Source organism: Arvicanthis niloticus, chromosome 2 (genome assembly GCF_011762505.2).
Source record: "Arvicanthis niloticus isolate mArvNil1 chromosome 2, mArvNil1.pat.X, whole genome shotgun sequence".
Taxonomy (NCBI): Eukaryota; Metazoa; Chordata; class Mammalia; order Rodentia; family Muridae; genus Arvicanthis; species Arvicanthis niloticus.
This window is the reverse complement of record NC_047659.1, coordinates 46,319,327-46,339,082: the sequence shown is the minus strand read 5'-3', so window position 1 is coordinate 46,339,082 and position 19,756 is coordinate 46,319,327. Positions and strand designations below refer to the sequence as shown.

At 38.1% G+C, this 19,756-nt stretch overlaps 1 protein-coding gene across 2 annotated transcripts in view; it reads left to right on the top strand.

The window, feature by feature from the left end:
• Tlk1 (tousled like kinase 1) overlaps nt 1-19,756 on the top strand; it is a 117,464-nt gene that overhangs the window by 24,321 nt on the left and 73,387 nt on the right. The window contains exons 2-3 of one of the 2 annotated variants that reach the window (XM_076928893.1): nt 10,254-10,442; nt 11,890-12,008. In XM_076928893.1, coding sequence (XP_076785008.1) covers nt 11,895-12,008 — 114 coding nt within the window. In that variant the 5' untranslated portion in view covers nt 10,254-10,442; nt 11,890-11,894. The remainder of the gene's footprint in view (nt 1-10,253; nt 10,443-11,889; nt 12,009-19,756) is intronic. The other variant, XM_034496797.2, reaches the window with a different exon arrangement.

The window sequence follows — 19,756 nt, the reverse complement described above, 5'->3', positions numbered from 1 at the left end:
CAGGACAGCCAGGGCTACACAGAGAAACCCTGTCTCCAAAAACAAAACAAAACAAACAAACAAACAAACAAAAACGATCTAAAAAATCTTACTATTTTAGCTACTGTTACTTTTGGTGCTGAGAATTCAGCCATCCAAGCCTTATGCATGCTAGCAAATGCTTTATCACTGAACTGTATCCCAGCTCCTATGTTTTGAGGCTGTCTCATTTTGTCATCCAAGCTGACTAGGAACCTAGGATTCACCTGCTTTCAGTCCCTTGAGTTCCGGGTATTACAGGAGTGTGCCAGCAGTAAAGTACACTGTAAAACAAATATCAACTTGGAATGAGGAGCTCTTCTGATGTTACAGAAATAGATTCAGGATTATTTTTTTTCCTGCGTCAGAGAATTATTCAGTCATACTTTGTCTGTGTAGTATAATCCACTAAGGTGGTGATAAGTTTTATGATGAATCCAGGCAAAATAATTTTAAGTTCTTTTTTTTAAAATTCATGTAGCAAGTCGAAGCAATGTTTTGTCCTTTTGTCTTACTCTCAGTTCTATATGCTGTGCTGTATTCGTGCCTTTCCTCTTCGTCGTCTTATACCTTACCAGCTTGAGGTCTTAAGTTTGGGTTCCTGGTCCTCACATAAAAAGACAGATGCATCAATATCCTCATGTAATCCAGGACTAGGGGGCTGGAGACAGGAAGATTCCTGGCAACCAGTCTAGGTCAGTCAATCAGCTCCAGATTCAATGAGAGATCCTATTTCTCCAGCCCTAAATGTGAGAACAGAGATTGAGTTTGTTGTGTGTTTGAGAGTACACAAATTCTAAGTTTATTACATTATTTGTGGCTTGGTGAACAATTACTATTATTTTTTCCTCTAAAACATTCAGGTTTTATTTTTCAAAAATGTGAAGGTTTTTTTTTTTTGGGGGGGGGTCATTGGGAATCGATAACCTGATGAGTTTCTGAACATATAATTGTTAGTTATAAAAAATAAGCTCAAACTGAGAATTGGATTGATAAGAATTTTTAAGCATTTTCTTTGATTTAGCAGTATGTTAACATACACAAACTTATCACATCATGAACTTTTTTTTCACTTTAAAGTTGTAAATATCAGGGGCTACTTATTTGATCATACTGTGAGCCCTGAGATTGTTATTTACTGGGGGGGGGGGGGGTTGGGGAGGGGGAAAGCAACAACCCTGTTTTTAGGTGTGTGGCTCAGCCCTTAGCATATACCTTTAATCCCTCTGTCTGGAATACAGACATGCCCTTAGTACACACCTTTAATCCCAATCAATGAAGGTAAAGTTAGTATGAAGGAGACTCTTGTGTTTGAAAGTGTCTAATTGAGCGGCAGACAAAGTGACGAATTAGAGAAAGATTTGACAGAATAGGATACACCCAATTCTCAAGGGAAGAGAGGCAAGATAAGAGGCGAGCAGCTCAGAGGGAAGAAAAAGGTAAGAGGTGGTTTTACTGGGAGAATTTTACAGAGACGGGTTGAAGAGAGAACAAGCTAGACACAAGTGAAGACAGAATGAGCCAGAGATCGAAAATGAACTGAAAAATTAGAACAGATTGCCAAAGTTAATATGAGGTTGAGCAGAGCAGTTCAGGAAAGGTCAAGAGAGAGAGGTCAGATTGAATCAGTTAGCTTGGAGAGTTTGAGCCAGAACAGCTGAGTTGAAACAGCCAGCCAGAGAGATCAGAAAGAACTAGGAAGGGGTGAGCTTACTCAGCAATAAGTCTCGGAGACTGAAAACATTTAGGCCTAGATAAGATTGTGTGGAGGCTAGATGCTTCCAGGAGTAGGCCTGTGTTAGCTGATGATTGGAGACAACAATTATCTCAGGTAAATAAAATTTACTTTTATAGCTACTAAGATGCATAATCTTTATTGTTGGAAAAAGAAGGGAAAAAAGAGTGTCTGAGAATAAGCAGAATATTCATTTTGGTTTTCATTGGGTGTTAGGGCTTACAGGTTGGGTTTAAATTTAATTAATTTAAATTTTTTGTTATTGTCAGCAATTTGTGTGTTGTGGTTGTTGTTTTTGTTTGTTCAAGAAAGGGTTTCTCTGTATAACCACGTGGAAATCTTATTTGTAGATGAGTCAGGCCACAAACTCACAGAGATCCTCCTGCCTCTGCGTCCTGAGTGCTGGGATTAAAGGTGTGCACCATCATGCCGGGCTCAGTTTTGTGTTCTTTATTAAGGGTCCAAAGAGAACAAAATGAAATTGCTTCTTTTTAAAATAAAAATACATACTCTTTTGCTCATGGCAAATAATTAGTATTATGAAGTAAATCTTGTCAGTGAATTATGACAATTGAAAAAATATTTTTAAACGATTGTATAGCTATGCCTATATCTCTGAGAAGTAGCATCTAGGAGGTGAGAGTTTGGGTGGAGCATTCTATATTTTTATTGTTTAAAAAATAGCTGTTATTTTAAGAGTAAGGAAATACATGAAGGCAGAAAAGATGAATGAGTAGTGAGTACTTGGAGGAGAGAATGTAGGCTTAGTTTCTCACTGACGTGTGTTGACACTTCACTGGCAGATAGTCTTTCTCCCAGCACAGTTGTATACTCACTCACCTTTCGCCACTCTTTTTCTGTCATACATACAGACTTCTGGAACCTTTTTTTGGAATAAAAGTGTCCTCAATTGGGAGTCTTTAACCTTTAACAAATGACAATATAACTTAACCTCATTTTTAATGTCCTTATTTTTAAAATGGGATTATATGTTAATATATAAATAAGACCTAGTATAAAATATGTATCTGTATATTCATGTATGAATGTATGAGGGGGGGAAATTAAAATTGTAAGCCTGAGGCTAGAGAAAAAGGATCTTGGTTAATTATCTTACACAACATTAGAGAAATTAAGCATTAAAATCTATGCTATTCTACCCACTAGGAATTTCAGACACCAGGGAGAAAGTTGGAAGGAGTGTAAATCACGAGATGTATTTTGTATGTGCTGGTGTACACCTCTATGTTAGCATGTGAATAGGTGCCTTTTATTGAATGAACTCTAAGTCACAAGTTTAGTACAACATACAAAAATACAAACTTGTTTTACTGTAACAGATATATAAATTTTGTATCATTTTTTGTTTTGTTTTCTATGATGCAGGATGCTAAATAAAGGTGGTGGTGGGTGGGGACTTGACCAATCCTACATAGTTAGAGTGTATGTATTGTGTGTGTCATGACATGCATATAGAAGTCAGAGGACAACTGCCAGTATAGGATCTTACCTTTGTTCTTCTTTGACACAGGGTCTGCTGTTGTTTCTGTTGCATATTCTAGGCTAGCTAGCTTACAGACTTCTGTCAGTCCAAACTCAGATCTTCAGGCTTGTGTTGCAAATGCTGAATAATCATTTCTACCCCTGCATGTGTTTGTCTGTCTGTCTGTCTATTTATTTTGATGAAAGACTAGTAGGCTTAGATTTTTCTAAACCTACTTTGTTTAGGATTCTTGAATGCTTCAACCTCTCTTCTAACCCACTGATTAGAGCTTGGGGAAAAAGAAGGATAATAGGAAAAGGGGGTTATGGACCTGTTTAGAAGTAGTTCTTTGGAGTGATTAAACTCTTCCTTATCAGGATATCATCAGTCCAGTCCAATAGGAAACAACAAACACCAGTCAGTAGCTATGGCTGGATCCATCAGAAATTACAAGGCCTTGCCAAATCAGCATGAGTCAGTGGAATCAGCCGGAATACCATGAGAACTTCTTTGGTGAATTTCTCTCTTCAAACTGAAGACCATTGAAGAAGCAAGACCAGTGAAGTGTCTCACAGCTAGTGAAGACCAGCAAAGCAATGCATAAAGTTGTAATGCAAGAGCGTTCTCTCTTGTTTGGGGTTCCATTTATACTCTCTCCAAATTTCATGCACCCTCAAAAAGTGTCTGCTCCAGCAAAACATCCTCTAAAAAGACAGCTTCCAGAAAAATGTGTGTGATACATACAACTCATTTTCCAAAAGAAATCAGAAATTTTCACTTTATCAGACATTTTTTAAAATTAGTTTTTAAAGTTATATTAGAGAAGCAGAAATCCAGTGTGTTGCCTCTGATCCAGTCTGTGCAGTTTGGTCTCAATATATCTTAGGTATTCTTCCCTGTGAGGACTACAAGAATGATGTTTAAAATGACACAGCATTAGACTTGGAGTGAGTCTAGAATAGACTGTCTTCTCACTATAGGCTTATATAATTGAACATATACATTAGATACTGTGCCTGTTATGACTCTAATCATTTGGACAAAATACTTCGTTGTTATATGTGCTTATGTGTGTGCAATCTCTGTCTCTCTGTCTCTCTCTGTCTCTGTCTCTGTCTGTCTCTCTCTCTCTCTCTCTCTCTCTCTCTCTCTCTCTCTCTCTCTGTGTGTGTGTGTGTGTGTGTGTGTGTGTGTGTGTGTGTGTAGATAGGAGTTATGTATATATAGCTCAGAGATAGTTTACTAGAACAGAGTTGAGTATCCAAACAGACTTTGCTTGTGTGAAATGTGATAAGTGACCAGAGAAGTATTTCAAATCAGTGGGGAAGGTTGCATTCATGAGAAAATTGAGATTTTTTTCATTTTGGGGAAAAACTAGATATATCAAACACTCTAAAACTATTAGAAAAGTTTAGGGCATATTTTTATTAAACTCAGAGAAAGCTGTTAAAAAAATGATTTTTTGATTGATTTTGTGGTATTCATTTAAAATGTTGTGGTTTAACTGCCAGAAAATGAGACTATTTTGTTTTAAAATAGGGAATCGAATTTTAGATTTAAAGACAGAGCAAGTTACGTAAAACATTGTCAATGAACATATTATGTGAAAGTGGGTATTTTTAATTTTTTTGTTTGTTTTTGTTTGTTTGTTTGTTTGTTTGTTTTCTGAGACAGGGTTTCTCTGTGTAGCCCTGGCTGGCCTGGAACTCACTCTGTAGATCAGGCTGGCCTCTGAAATATTTTTTTGAAATTATAGTTAATTTCCCCTTACTCTTTCCTTCCTCTTAACCCTCCCATTTTACATTTTTCTGTAGTGATCTGTTGCTTGTTGGAAAGTGAAGGTTTTATTTATGTATATATTTATTTGTGGACACATATATTTTTTTGAAGCCACACTTCTCTGGCGAGACCCTGGAGAATGACTAAAACGCATGTTTTAGGCCAAGAACCAGAATTACCCCTAAAGTGTTAGAAAAGCACGTCGTTGTTTCCTTCATTCTTGTCCCTGTACTTTGAAGTGCATCAAGACAAGCAAAAAAGACTTACTTAAATTGAATGTTTTACTTCACTAAACTGAGTTCTTAGGTTTATCCTGGCTTCCTTTTTAATAAAAATGTCCTCAGCCTTATCAGTCATTATGTGAAAAAATATTAACAGAAAAACTTATGTAGAAGCCATCATATCAGATCAAATGTAACACAGAAAGTTAACAATCTTGAGTGAATTTAGCTTTTAGACTTTGGGAAGTTTCAAGTTTTAAAAAATTTTATGGTGAGGTCTCAGCAGCAGCAGAATCTATTAGAGAGTTTTTTAATGAGCTAACTTATTTTCTTGGCCCTTTGGTAACAGTAAATTTTAAAGACATGCTTTCTAAATATTTTTATTTTATTTTTACTGTCAAAGATGAAGACTTAGGCAACTAAAAATTATACAATTAAAAAATCTTGTTAAAAACAAAGGTGGTGTAATTGTAAGCACTGCTGATTGATCATAATTAGTGCATCCTCTATGCCGGTCTGGGAAGTCATGCTTTATGACAGCTGTTGTCCATTGATGAAAGAGGAGGAGAGTGGGACACAGCACAGTGCTCTAATGGGGTCAAGTCATGTGCTTCATTTTTGTTCTCTGAGACTGTTTTGATCATAAAGCATTCTGTTGATCTCTAATTTGGGTAGTCTCAGCTTTTTTTTTTTTTTTTTTTTTTTTTTTTTTTTTTGATATTATATTTACATTTCAGATTTTATCCCCTTACCCCATCCTCCCCCCAGGAACCCTCTATCTCATCCCCCCTCCTCCTGCCTCTGTAAGGATGTGCCCCCACCCCTCCCCCACTCCCACCTCCCCACCCTCGAATTCTCCCCCCCCCCCCCCCACTGGTGTTCAGCCTTCATGGGACCAAGGATCTCCTCTCCCACCTATGCCCGACAAGGCCATCCTCCCCTACATATACAGCTGGAGTCATGGGTCCCTCCCAATGTGCTCCCAGGCTGGTGGTTTAGACCCTGTGGCGCTCTGGTTGGTTGGTAGGTATTGTTGCTCTCCTCATGGGACCACAAATCCTTTCAGCTCCTTCAGTCTTCTAACTCCTCCATTGGGAACCCCTTGATCAGATCAATGGTTAACTGTGAGCTTCCGCCTCTGAATATGTCAGACTCTGCCAGACCTCTAAGGAGACAGCTATATCAGGCTCTTGTCAGCATGCACTTCCCGACATCCACATCAGTCTACCTTTGGTGACTGCACATGAGATTGATACCCAGGTGGAATGGTCTCCAGACGGCCCCACCTTCAGTTTCTGTCCCACATTTTGTCTCCATATTTGCTCCCTTGAGTATTTTTTTTTACTCCTTCTAAGTAGGACCGAGGCATCCACACTTGGTCTTTCTTCTTCATGAGCTTCATGTGGTCTGTGTCAGCTTTTGTTTTAATTTAAAATTTGGAGTTTACAACTATATATCTGACAATTAGGCAAGTAAAAATAATGGAATGAAGAGAAGTTAGAGGATATTCTTTTGTTGATGGTGGCTTTTTTGAGACAGGGTCTTGCTCTATATAGCTCAGCATACATAACCTTGAACTTACTATGTAGCTCAGACTGACCTTGAGCTTGGAATTCTCTTGCCTTGATCTCTAGAATTCTAGGATTACTGTCAGGTACTATTGGAGGATATTTCTTAAGAATGTTAATGCCTTTAGTATGTACTATAATTTTTTTACAAAGTATAAACACTATAATAACTTAATGGATTGTGGTGGTGTTACTTTTTCTTAGAAAGGTTCGCCCCTTGTAATTGAATACTGAAGACTTGAGGGTTAAATGAGAGTCTAGATTAGATTGAAATCTTTGAAATGTGCTCTCAGATGATAGCATAACTATGTACTTCTGCATTTTAAATGTTTTTTTAAACTATTTATTTATTATATGTAAGTACACTGTCTCTGTCTTCAGACACCCCATAAGAGGGCATCAGATCTCATTACAGATGGTTGTGAGCCACCATATGGTTGCTGGGATTTGAACTCATGACCTCCGGAAGAGCAGTCAGTGCTCTTAACCGCTGAGCCATCTCACCAGCCCTAAATGTTTTTAAAGATCAAAGAAACAATAGTAATACTGAAACTTCAATGTCCACAAATAGTGTTAGCTCTTTCCAAAATTTATGACTCTTTTTGTACTGCAGTGACAGAGCTGAGCAATCGTGACAGAGACCATACAGTATAATTTTCATTACATTATACTGATCTTAGATTATGGTGTTTAGTGATACAGTTATAATATGACAGTCTGCTGAGTGACATGGCTCTTGTTGGTTTTTGTTACTTGTTTTCTTTATTACTAGTTCGTATCCATCAAAAAAAAGAGAAAATGAACTTTGAGTGTTGCGTGTGCACATACAAATCCTGTATATGCTGGAGCTGAAATCCAAATATTGTACATGCCATGGAGCTACACCCTTGGCCCTTGAGTGGAATTTGGATTACTTTATTGAATTAAATAACAAACAAAAAGATTGTTTTTATTATTAAGATAGAAGTATCTATGTTGACATTACCAGAGTAAACATACTGCCGAATTCCCAACTTTTGGGATTATAATTGGAAATTTTGAAATGAAGTATCTCATCATGGTATAATTTCTCCCTAAATGAAAAAAAAATATGAAGTTACCATCAAAACAAATTTCCAATGGACTCATTTGCTGCCTAAGCATAGTCATTTACTGATGTTGAGTTAATTAAGTTGTTGGATCATAGAAGTCAAAAAAGTTATGTCTAGAGACTTGTTTAAAACTCTTAGCTTTTTGGCAAGAATAATTGACTTTAACACTTAAGGACATCTAGGGTAGCTTTGATAGTCAATTATAAACAAGGCACATGGTTTATATCGGTTCTGGCTCTGGAGGAGTTGACAGATGTTATTGGTGCTACTCAGTTGTTATTTACTGGAGAACTCACTGAGATGTTTAAAGTGGCAGGAAATTAACCTTGTGAATGTTGTTTGTGGAACACTTACAGACAAGTATTTTCAAAGTTGAGGAACACCTAAGTACAAACAGAAGTGGAACTCATATAGCTGTGCTAGGGTGATGATAGTATAAAAGTTGTGCAGATTCTCCAAACTGATAAACAAATGTCAGATGTTCAAAGCCTATGGTTGTTAATGTGTTATTCATCAGCAAGTCATTTATAGAGAATATGTGAAGCACTCTTGTGGATGCCATTCACTCTCATGGAGTTAAGATACCATTGCTTCCACAGACATTTGTAAAGAACAAAAGCTGAGTATCCTGACTAGCTTAGTGTTAGTATTTTGTTTGTCTTTACAGTTGTTTAAAGGCTGAGATTGAAAATTTTATGATCAAAGAGGACCAACTATTATCAGTTACTATTACCAAATACTGTTTACTTTGGGGAATTATTTTTTCTACAGATTCACAGGCTTTCTTAAAAAATAAATATAATAAATCCAGAAGATAAAATAATGTGCACATGCCAGGCATGGTGGCACATGCCTTTAATTCCAGCACTCAAGGGGCAGAGGCTGGTGGATCTCTGAGTTGAGGCCAGCCTAGTCTACAGAGTAAATTCCAGGACAGATAAGGCTACATAGAAAACCTCCCTGTTTCAAGAAAACAAAAATAAAATAAGTAAAAATAAAAATAGAATGCACATGTAGTGCTGTTGCACCCTCGTGTCCACCTATGTGCTGTTAAGAAGGTAGGTGTTCAGTCCTGCACACATGCATGAGTATCGTTCTTAGCTCTACCTGTAGTTTCAGATAGTGTAGCAAGCTCAAAGGAAACTCCCATGTTTTAGAATCTCAGTTATACAACTGAAGAGCTTCTAATGACCTTTTGATTGATTCTGTATTGTAGTGACACTTTGCAAAGCAAACTTTTTAAAGAGTTACCCATTAGAATTCTACACCTGTTTTCCAAGTAATGAATGTCTTCAACTAAAATCACATGATGGGTTTGGTATCAGTAGTTAGCTATATGTGTGTCAGTATATCAGGGTCAGGAGCACTGACTGCTCTTTGCCGAGGACCTGGTTTCAGTTCCCAGAACCTACATGATAATTCATATACATGTGTAACTTTACTTCCTGGAGATATGAGACCCTCTTCTGACCTCCACAGGCACCTGCATGCATGTGCACTCAGTGCACACATAAAGTAAAAATAACTAAGATCTATGGATGTAATTAATGATGAAAATGTAAAACCCTAAGTGAATCTCTTGGGCTTCAGGATGGCTATTCTAACTATAGAAGCTTATCATTGCTAGTATAGATAGGGGCTGGATGAGTATTTGAGTGGACTAATCTAGTTGGATCACATTTCTATTCATGAGTTCATTACAACAACAAAGTAATTTTTATATTAAAAGCTTAAAACACAGAGACTCATTTCAGATGTGTACTTATGAGTGAATGTAGATGTTAGGAACAGAAAACCCTAGTAAATGGTGAGACAATCTGTCCCCCAAAGAATCCATCCCTTTTATCAGCACACTTGTACTGCAAGATGCCTTTCTCAGTGACTGTTATTTGAGTTTCGTCCAAGAAGTCTGTGGAAACCTTTTCTCTTCTTATGTAAATGTGCATAAGATTTCCCTTCTGGCTTACAGAAATCGGAATTTTTAGGATCTCCCTCCCCCCCTGCCTCCCTCCCTCCCTCCTTCCCTCCCTCCCTCCTCACCTTTCTCCCTCCCTCTCTTTACAAAAAAGTTGGCAAAATTTTGACAGCAGAGCTTTTCAGGTACAGATTGCTTATAGGACCTTATGAAAATGCAGGATTGTTTTGTATCGATGGAATGCTCTTAGCTGATAAGGTTTTGAATTAGCTAACAGATCTGTAGTGCTGTAGGTAAGATTTTTCAGGCACTGCCAGCATATTCTTAAATCACCTTTTCTGTGCCTGGACTTGTGCTAGGGGTACTCACATATATTCCTTCTTTAAAAAGTCTTTGAAAGTGTTAGAAATGTTGAAACGAGGCTTTTTTTTTTTTTTTTTTAGTTTAATGCTCCCTCTTCAGATGCATATAAAGGAAAGTTTACATCCTAGAAGAAACTATACATATGCAAGATTAGCAAGAAGTAAAATAACCTGGTTCTTGCTGTCTGGTCCTGGACAAGTAGGACTGTTGCCTCTATCTTCCTAAGTGCCTGGTGCATTAGCAACACCAGTTGTCAGACCAAAAGAGAGGTATGGAACACTCAGATTGCTTTAGAAACATTTTCTCCTAGTCTTTTGCTTCCCTTGTCACTTGAAATGTCTTTTGCACTAGTCTTTAAACTTTTGATGAAGTCCAATTCATTAATTTTTAAAAATTAAAATATTTTATTGTAAAATATAAATATAAATTTCTCCCTTTTTTCAAGGCACCGAGGATTGACCCTAAGGCCCCATGTACACTAGGAAGAGTGCTCCCTTATAGGTTCACTTAGACTCATAATTAATTAATGTGTTCTTCCCACCCCCTAATGCATTAGAACAAAGTTGACATTGCATAGGCCTCTTCTTTTTTCTTACGTTTTTGAGATGAGGCATGTAACTATAATATTCTCCAAATATAATTGTTGTCTTGGAGGCTTACTGCTGAGTAAGTTCATTCACTCTTTCTCTTTCTGAGCTCTGGCTGGCTGTTTCAGCTCAGCTGTTCTGGCCCAAACTCCTCTCCATGCTGACTGATTCAAACTGGCTTTTCTCTGTTTCTGACTGAATTACTCTGCTTGGTCTCTAATTTGATGCAGTCTCTTCTAATTTTCTGGGCTCCCCTCACCCCCCTTCTCTGGCTCATTCTGCCTTTACTTGCAACCTGTGTCTGTAAATCTGTGTGTTAAAACTGCTACCTCTCCCCTCAACCCTTTCCTGCTGCTCTCTGAAGCTGCCTCTCTTTCCTGTGCTGTTCTAATGAGAGTTGGGTGAATCTGATTCATTCTGTCAGATCTTTCTCTGATTTGTCGCTTTGCCTGCCCCTCAATTAGATGTCACTTTCAAACCTGCTGCTTCCTTCTACAAACTAACTTTACCTTCATTGTTTGGGAATAAAGGTGTGTACTAAGGGCGTGTCTGTTTCAGCCAGAGGGGATTAAAGGTGTGCACTAAGGACATGTCTATATTCCAGCCAGATCACATAGACCTAGAAGGTCTTTGGATGTGATCCCTTGCCAGAACAGCCATGCTGCTGGATTAAAATTCCTCTACATGTAAGTAACTCATACTGGCTAGAGCTCTGTGTGTAGCCTGGGCTAGACCTGAATTCAGAATCTTCCTGCCTTAGCCTCCTTAGTGTTAGGTTTGAAAGTATGTGCTACAACACCTGGCTTGTATAGGACTTCTCTTAGTTCTACAGCCAAGTGTTTTGTCGAACATCTTTTATGTATGTATGTGTGTTGCTATGAATGCTTGCTTGTGTGTGTACTCGCGTACTGAACTGAGTGTACCTTAGGCTGTGGTTAAAAGTATAAATCTACTATTAAGATGCAGTGCACATTTAAAAAGTTGTAGTTTCTAAATTTGTTTAGAGTGTTTCTTTCTAAATTTTGTATTATAATTTCACTATATGTAATACATATACATATGTATATGTGTGTACATACACATGTGTGTGTGTTTGTTTTTGTTTTTGTTTTTGTTTTTCTCTTAATAGGTGCAATGGATGAGCTTCACAGTCTGGATCCAAGAAGGCAAGAATTATTGGAAGCGAGATTTACTGGAGTTGCTACTGGGAGCACTGGGAGTACTGGGAGTTGCAGTGTTGGAGCGAAAGTGAGTAAAATCTCATTTCAAGTCCTTTCTTTGTGTTAAGTAGTCTAGAACATATTTGGTAGGGTTGTTGAGATGGCTTGACCACCAGAGTTCAAGCCCCAGGACTCCTGTTGGAAAGAGAGAACCAGGTCTTACAAATGGTCCATTGACCATGATAATGTGTGCATCCATCCCCCCAGTACATAACACTAAATCACCAAGTGTTTTTCGTGCAGGAGCCCTAGGCACATGCTTACCGGAAACTATTACTTTTTATGATTTCTATATTGTGTAGAAGTTAGGATTTAGAAACCTGATTTCTTTTTATTTGCTCTGCAGAAGATCTCTATATTAACACAGTTGTGTTTGGAGATTCTTGCTCTTATTTTTTGACCAAAAGGCCCTTGCCTATGCCTGTACTTATGGAAGGAAGTGTGCTCTGCTTTACCTGTAGCAGTATCTAAGTGTGAGGCCTTACATGGAACTCTTTGTTCTGTTTTGAGCTGAGTTTTGAACAGAGAGAGAGAGGGACCTAGTTTCCCATCAAGTTTGAATAGATTGTCTTTCTCTCCAACATGAATTTTTAGCACCTTTGTTGAAAATCACTTGACTGGACCCATGTGGCTTTCTGTGTCTTCCGTTTTGTTGATCTGTGCATATTAGTCTTAGTAACATGCTGTATCTGTTATAGGTCTGTGGTATATGTTCGAAATCAGATACTGTGATACCTCCCCAGCCTTGCTCTCCTACCCCACCTCCCCCCAGGGTGTCTTTGGCTACTTGATGTCATTAATATTTCCATGTGAGTTGTAGCATTTCTTTTTCTGTTTGTGTGAAGAATGTACTTGGTTAGCTTTTGATGGAGGATTGTGTTCAATCTATAGATTTGTGTTTGGTATGCATTTTTACAGTATTATACTAGTCCTTGGGCTCTATCTTGTAGTGACTCCAATTTGTCTATAATGTTTTAAGGTTTTCATTGTAATTTTTTTCATTTCCTTGGCTAAGTATCTATCACTTACCTATGTGTGTTTATCAGCATGCACACACACATTTTTAAATCTTACACTGTGCTTTCCCATCATGAATTTCCTTCTCAGTATTTGTTGTTGATATATAGGAAAGCGCCTGGTTTTTGTGTGTAGAATATGCATCCTAATACTTTGCTCAAAGTCTATCAAATCTAAGAGTTTTCTGGAGGCTTTAAGAGTCCCTTTAAGAATGGAAACATCTGTAAAAAGCGGTGATTAAAGTGAGTTCCTTTCCTATCATGGCTCCTTTGTTTCTTGCTCTTGTCTTACTACTGGCTAATAATTCAAGTACATACTGAATGAAAGTGAAGTAGTGGAAACCTGACTTGTTACTGATTTTAGAGGAAAGACTTAGTGTTTCCTCCTTCAGTGTACTGTATTGTCATCAACCTTTATAATGTTGCAGTTTGATCCCCTTTGCTGTTAGTTTCTTCAGTGTTGGTCAAGAAAGGATGTTGAACTTTGTCCAAAGACCTTTTCTACATCTGTTGAGACAGCTGTGATTTCTGTCCCTGCGTCTGTTCAGATGCTGCATTACATCTTCTGATTAGTGTGTGTTAAATCATCCTTTATCCTTCTCAGGGTAATTTTGTGTTTCCTTTTTTTTTTATTTTTTTTTATTTTTTATTTTTTTATTTTTGCTTTTTGAGACAGGGTTTCTCTGTGTAGCCCTGGCTGTCCTGGAACTCACTCTGTAGACCAGGCTGGCCTCGAACTCAGAAATCCGCCTGCCTCTGCCTCCCAAGTGCTGGGATTAAAGGCGTGCGCCACCACCGCCCGGCTAATTTTGTGTTTCTTACTTTGAGAAACTGCCAAATTGTTTTCCCCTCGGTTGTTCTTTATCCCCTCAGCGGTGTACAGGAAATATAGTTTCTCCAACCTTGTCAGGATTTGGTTACTATCTCTTCTAGTGTAGTATTTCGGTTGGTGTATAAAGCAATACCAATAGTGTTCTGATATACATTTCCCTGTTGACCAGTGATACTGAACTTTTCCCCACATACCTACTTACCATTGATATATCTTCTCTGATGGGGTATCTAGTCAAATCCTCTGCCTGTTTTTAAGTCTGGTTGCTTTTAAATCTTGAGTTTTTATGTGTGATGGATGGGTAATAGATCTTTGCATGATAAATGATTTACAGAGGTTTCTCCCAGTCTTTGAGTATTGTGTCTGAGAAACTTGCATAGTTATGTCACATAATGTATACTTATTCTTTTCTGAGACATTGTTGAGGAGTGAATGTATTATGTCCCTTACAGGCTCATGTGTTAAACCCTTGGTCCCAGCTGGTGGTGCTATTTAGGAGATTGAGGAGATGAGATTTCCTTAGCTAGAGGAATGAGGTACTAGAGGGTAAGCCTTTGAAAGAGTTTCCAGTTCCTCTGCCCCTTTCCATCTCTGTTTTCCTCTGTCTCTTTTTCATGATCCCTCTGTGATGCTGTCGCCAAATGCATGGGGCCATGGGATGAAACCTTAAGCCAAACCACATAATTCTTCTCTGGAAGGTGTTTTCCCTGGTCATAAAATGAACCCAGAAAGATGTTTATAGTTTTAGCCCCTACATTCAGGTCTTGGGTAATTTTAAACAAACACACATAAACACACACACACACACACACACACACAGAGAGAGAGAGAGAGAGAGAGAGAGAGAGAGAGAGAGAGAGAGAGAGAGAGAGAATAAATATGTACCTGTGCTTATCTGGTTGTTTATTCATGGGTCATAAATGTGTGGTTTTGTTTCTCTATACACTTCTCTCTGATCTATACTTTTGTCCTCAACACAAGACCACACTTGTGTAGTTAGTGATACATTTTAAAACTGGAAGTGTGCTATTGCAAACTCAATTCCTGTTTTAGATTATTTTGTCTATCCTGAGTCTCTTTATTTCATTCTGACTTTTAGAACCAGTGGGTCACTTTCTAAAATAAAAACAAACAGAAACAACTGGAGTTGTAGTAGGAGTCTCAGGTAAATGTTTAGGCTAGTGTAAGTATTGGAACCTTAGTAAGTTGTCTAGTCTATGGCACAAATATCTTTACATCTGTTTAGGTCTTTTTTTCTTTTAGTGATGTTTTGTGGCTTTTGGTATAACTCGTTTGTTTGAACTTCTGAGTTTTTCTTTTTTTCTCACAGTAGTATAAAGGCATTGAGTCTTGTTTTGTTTTTTCTCTTTTAATGGAATTGTCCACTTCACTCATTTCAGGTGTTCATTGCTGTTGAGTAAAAAGTACAATTGAATTTTGTGCATGGCTCTTATGTCCTACAGCCTAGTTGAACTTACTTATTATTGTTAGCTCTGCTAGTTTTACCCAAAGTGGTAAGCTTTTGGAGTTTACTCAGTGTTCCTTTCCTATGTACATGGTTCTGTAGGGAGAAGAGCAGCTCATGTCAGTTGTCCAATCTCCTTCCTGGGATTGACATTCTTTACCATAGGCTTGGTCAAAAGAACAGGCTCAGATTCCATTTCCTTGTAGGTTGTGTGGTGAGTCACTTTTATAGCCCAGTGTGGTTCTGCTCCTACTTTTCTTAATTAACCATTGCAACTGTTACCTCTGCGCCACAGCCACCCTCTTAAGGGTACAGGGAAGGCGTGAGCTGGGTCACACGGTCACAGCTGCTGCTTTGTTTTACTGTGGAATCATCTCCACAGGTGTGGAGAGTGTGGGATGTGTGCACTTAGATGTCATTTTTCTAGTTTGCTGGGTTTTCTGGAAGGCACATCTGATGGCATACTGTCTTTAGAAACTCTTCAGTGGTCTCACATAGTTCCCAGTCTTTGATTGCTGCCTTTTCTTGTGGCCCAGTTTTATGCTTCTCCTTCCATTTTTCATCACACTCACTTTTCTCTAGTTTAACAAGCTGGTTTCTTAAGCAGGCAGGTTTCCTGCCTTTTCTTTTAACATGCAGTTGACCTTGTTTTATGCCAGTGATCCTTCTGTCATCAGACTGAGGCAGTGCTGTTTGAGATGAGGCAGCATCTTGAATGTTTCTCTGACTACGTGATTGCCCAAATACAAATTTGGTGTACCTGAGCAGACTTGATTATGTCACATTTCAGTTATTTTCTACTAGACTACTAAAATGTTAAGGACCGAAAGACTTGCATATTTTAATTTGAGGGATGAAATAACTTAAGAGTTCAGAACAGCGTTGAAGATGGCTCAGTGGTTAAAAGCACTGACTGTTCTCCAAAGGGCCTGGGGTTTGATTTCTAGCATACACATGGTGGTTTGTAACAGTCTGTAATTCCAGTACTAGGGGCTCTGATGCCCTCTTCTGTCTTCTGTGGGCAGGCATGCAAGTGATGCACAGACATATATGCAGGCAAAACACACCTACATATTAAATAAAATAAAAATAATTTTTTTAAACTTAAAAAAATAGAAATCAAAATAGTATGCCTGATTTTAATCTGGTTTAGGGAAAAGTAGAAATTAAGTTTATTTAGGGTAGTTTGTTTTGTGGTTTTCTTTTTCTTCCCTTGAACTGGATGTTAAAGCTAAGGCCTTGTACATGCTAGACAAGCACTCTGCCCGAAAAATTTGTTTTGAGACTTGAATTTATTCTAGAAAGTATTAGGGAAAATATTTGAATTGCATCTGGAGTTAGCACAGAATCATACAACCGTCTTAACCTGCTCATGTATTCTATTCCTGGTGGCCAGAGCTAGCAAGGTGTCTGGAAATGAAAATGGTGCCAGTTTTTGATTTACTAATAATATTATTTACCTCCAAGCTGATGATATGAGATGAGAATAAAAACCAAAGTTGTTATTTCATATCTGTATGTGCATAGGGAATCCAGGGTCTTTCCCATGGTAGTCAAGCTATCTATGTTCTGCCCAGCATTCTCAGCATACATTTTAAAGGACTCCATGTGTAAGGTTTTATTTAATATTCCTGGTTTGCAGACAGAATTATATACCCGCCTCAGATATCTTATAGTCATTCTAATAATGGAGCAGAATAGGCAGAGCTGCAAACTTGTGTAGGCATACTTAGTTTTGCACATTTATCATGTAGTTCATGGGAGTTAATAGGATTGTTAGAATATTTTGTAAATTAAGCCCTCATTTCAAAAATTCTGTTTAAAATATTAAATGTTCTAACTAAATTCTTTAGCTTCATGGATACTTTTTTCTTTTCTCCCCTTCCTCTCTCCTCCCCTTCCTCTCTCCTTCACTCCCTTCCCTTTCCTTCCCTTCTCTTTTCTAGTTGTTCTGAGATAGGGTTTCTCTGTAGCCTTGGTTGTCCCGGATCTAGCTCTATGTACCAGGCTGGCTTTTAACCTAGAGATCCACCCGCCTCTGCCTCCCAAGTGCTGGGATTAAAGGCCTGCACCTCTATGGCCAGCAGTTGATGGATATTTTGAGGTACTATGTCAGTGAACTTAAGACATCTAAGGAAATGGGAGCATATAGCAGGCTCTTCTTATTTTTATAGATGCAGACTGAAATCTAAGCTGCTGAATTTACTGTTTGAAATTAATTGAGATCTAAGAACACAATAATAGATGAATAATTATTTGGCAGCTAGCAGAGCTAAGAACAAAATATCAATGCCTATTGAAATTGAGGATGAGAACGAAAGCCTAGTTCATTTTACAATTTTGTCTATAACTAGTACTAGTCAAAATACTGGTTTAATGCTAAGATGAACAAATTAGCTTGTCTGAATTGGTGATTTTATTTTCTTCTTTTGTCCACTCCAGATTTTTTGCTAAATCATTTTGAAGGGGTTTACATTTTATATACCAGTTATTGGATTTTATTTACAGAAAAAGAAGCCAGTTTTAGGTGTCTTATGGAAGGGAAAAGATTTTGTAGACTGTGGGACAGTTCACAGAATGGTCCTAAGGTTGAGAAGGTGAGACTTGTATGAAGGTAGGGCAACTTTGGTCACATTGGCCGACAGAACTATTTCCCTTCTGATTGTGGTGTTCTTGGGGAAACCAGCCCATGAAGCAGCACCTTTCCCCTCCACCCCGTGTTTATGCCACTCCACGAGCCTAAGCTCCAAGGCAGCAGCTCTCAATCTGTGGATCGCCCCATGGCAAATCTCTGTCTCCAAAAATACTCACATTATGATCAATAACAGTGGCAAACTTAAGAGTTGTGAAGTAATGAGGATAATGTATAGCTAGGGGTCCCCACCACAGCGTGAGGAACCACTACAGTAAAGGGGCTCAGCACTGGGAAAGGTTGGGACTGACTCTTCTAGGGAAAGAGTTGATTGGTCTCATGTTATGTGTTTTTAACCATAGTCATGGGTCAGGAGTGTGTATAAGAAGGATCTTTAGAAGGTTTGTAATACATAGGCAAAATAACTTATAGTCCCACCAGAAATAAAAGGCAGCACAAAACAAACTAACCTCTGATGCTTGACTACCCAAAGTCAGTGGAGGTTGAGTACCTCAGATAGGGAGTGTTAATTGTGTTTTATATCAGAAGACTTAAGTTTTGAATTGAATTGAGACAGTGCTTTTTAGGGAGTCAATTTATATTAGATTAGCATGGTTAGATGGGGGCATCTGTTGGTGAAGTGCAGCACTGCATTCAGTTCTGCCACCTCTGGCCCTAAATGATAAGGTCTGTGTAGCTGCATTTGGATAACTTTTTACAGGGCCAAGTAGTTAATGCTATGAATTCTGCCATAAATGCTTTACTTAACTCTGTCGTGGTACTCAAGTAGCCATAGACCAAATGTCGTTCAGTGTTTGTGGCTGGTTACATTCCATGGAACTTTGTTAAAAAGGTAGTGGGTTAGAGTCTGATGTTCCCTCGTCTCCTGCAGATATTTTCACTAGGATTTTATGGAATAGGTCCTCTTGAATATTTTATGCTGTGATTTATGCTTACTAGCTACATAAGGACTTAACAAGTAACTTTTTATTTATTTTTGTAGTCTTAAGTGTGTGAGCATAACTCTGCTGTGGCGTGCATTCGAGAAAGCCAGAGGACAGACAGCTCTGGGAGCTGTTTTCTCTTTCTATCCAAGAGGACTTAAAATGTGGAGGAGTATAAATGAGGAAGCTCATTCTTAAAATTTAGTTTTAGTAGTTTCATCTTAAAAAAAAAAAAAAAAAAAAAAACACTAGTTATTATCCTTCAAAGTCTTGACAAGATTACCAGTGAAAGCTTTACAGAATTACTCATCAGTAGCTGTCATGGAAATGCAGATCAGAACTATGGGATATTATCTTAACCTTCATCAGAATGTCTATTGCCAAAATAGCAAAAATAACATGCTGGCAGTGATGGGAACAAAAAGAAAGTCTTAGTCACTGCCTGTGGAAATGCAAATTAGGATGGCCATTATATAGATCATAGGAGATTGTTCAGAAAAACTAAGTCTAGAGGATGGAATAGCTGTCTTGCTTCTAGAATATACCCAAAGGAAATGAAGTCAGTATATCAGAGATAAAAATACAAAGAAGTATTTTTCAATGATAAACATGAAATCTCAGGGCTGGAGAGTTTGCTCAGTGGTTAAGAACACTAGCTACTCTTCCAGAGGACACAGGTTCAGTTCCTAGCACTTGGGCATGGCAGTTCACAATCATGTGTAACTCTAGTTCAGTAAGATCTGACACCATCTTCTGTCTTCCATGGGGACTGTACAAATGGTACAAAACAATTCACCTCTTGTCCACTTAAAATGAAAATAACTAAAACTTAAAAAAAAAAAAAAAAACCCACAGGACTGTTGATAGCTTGGTGGTTAAGAGAACGA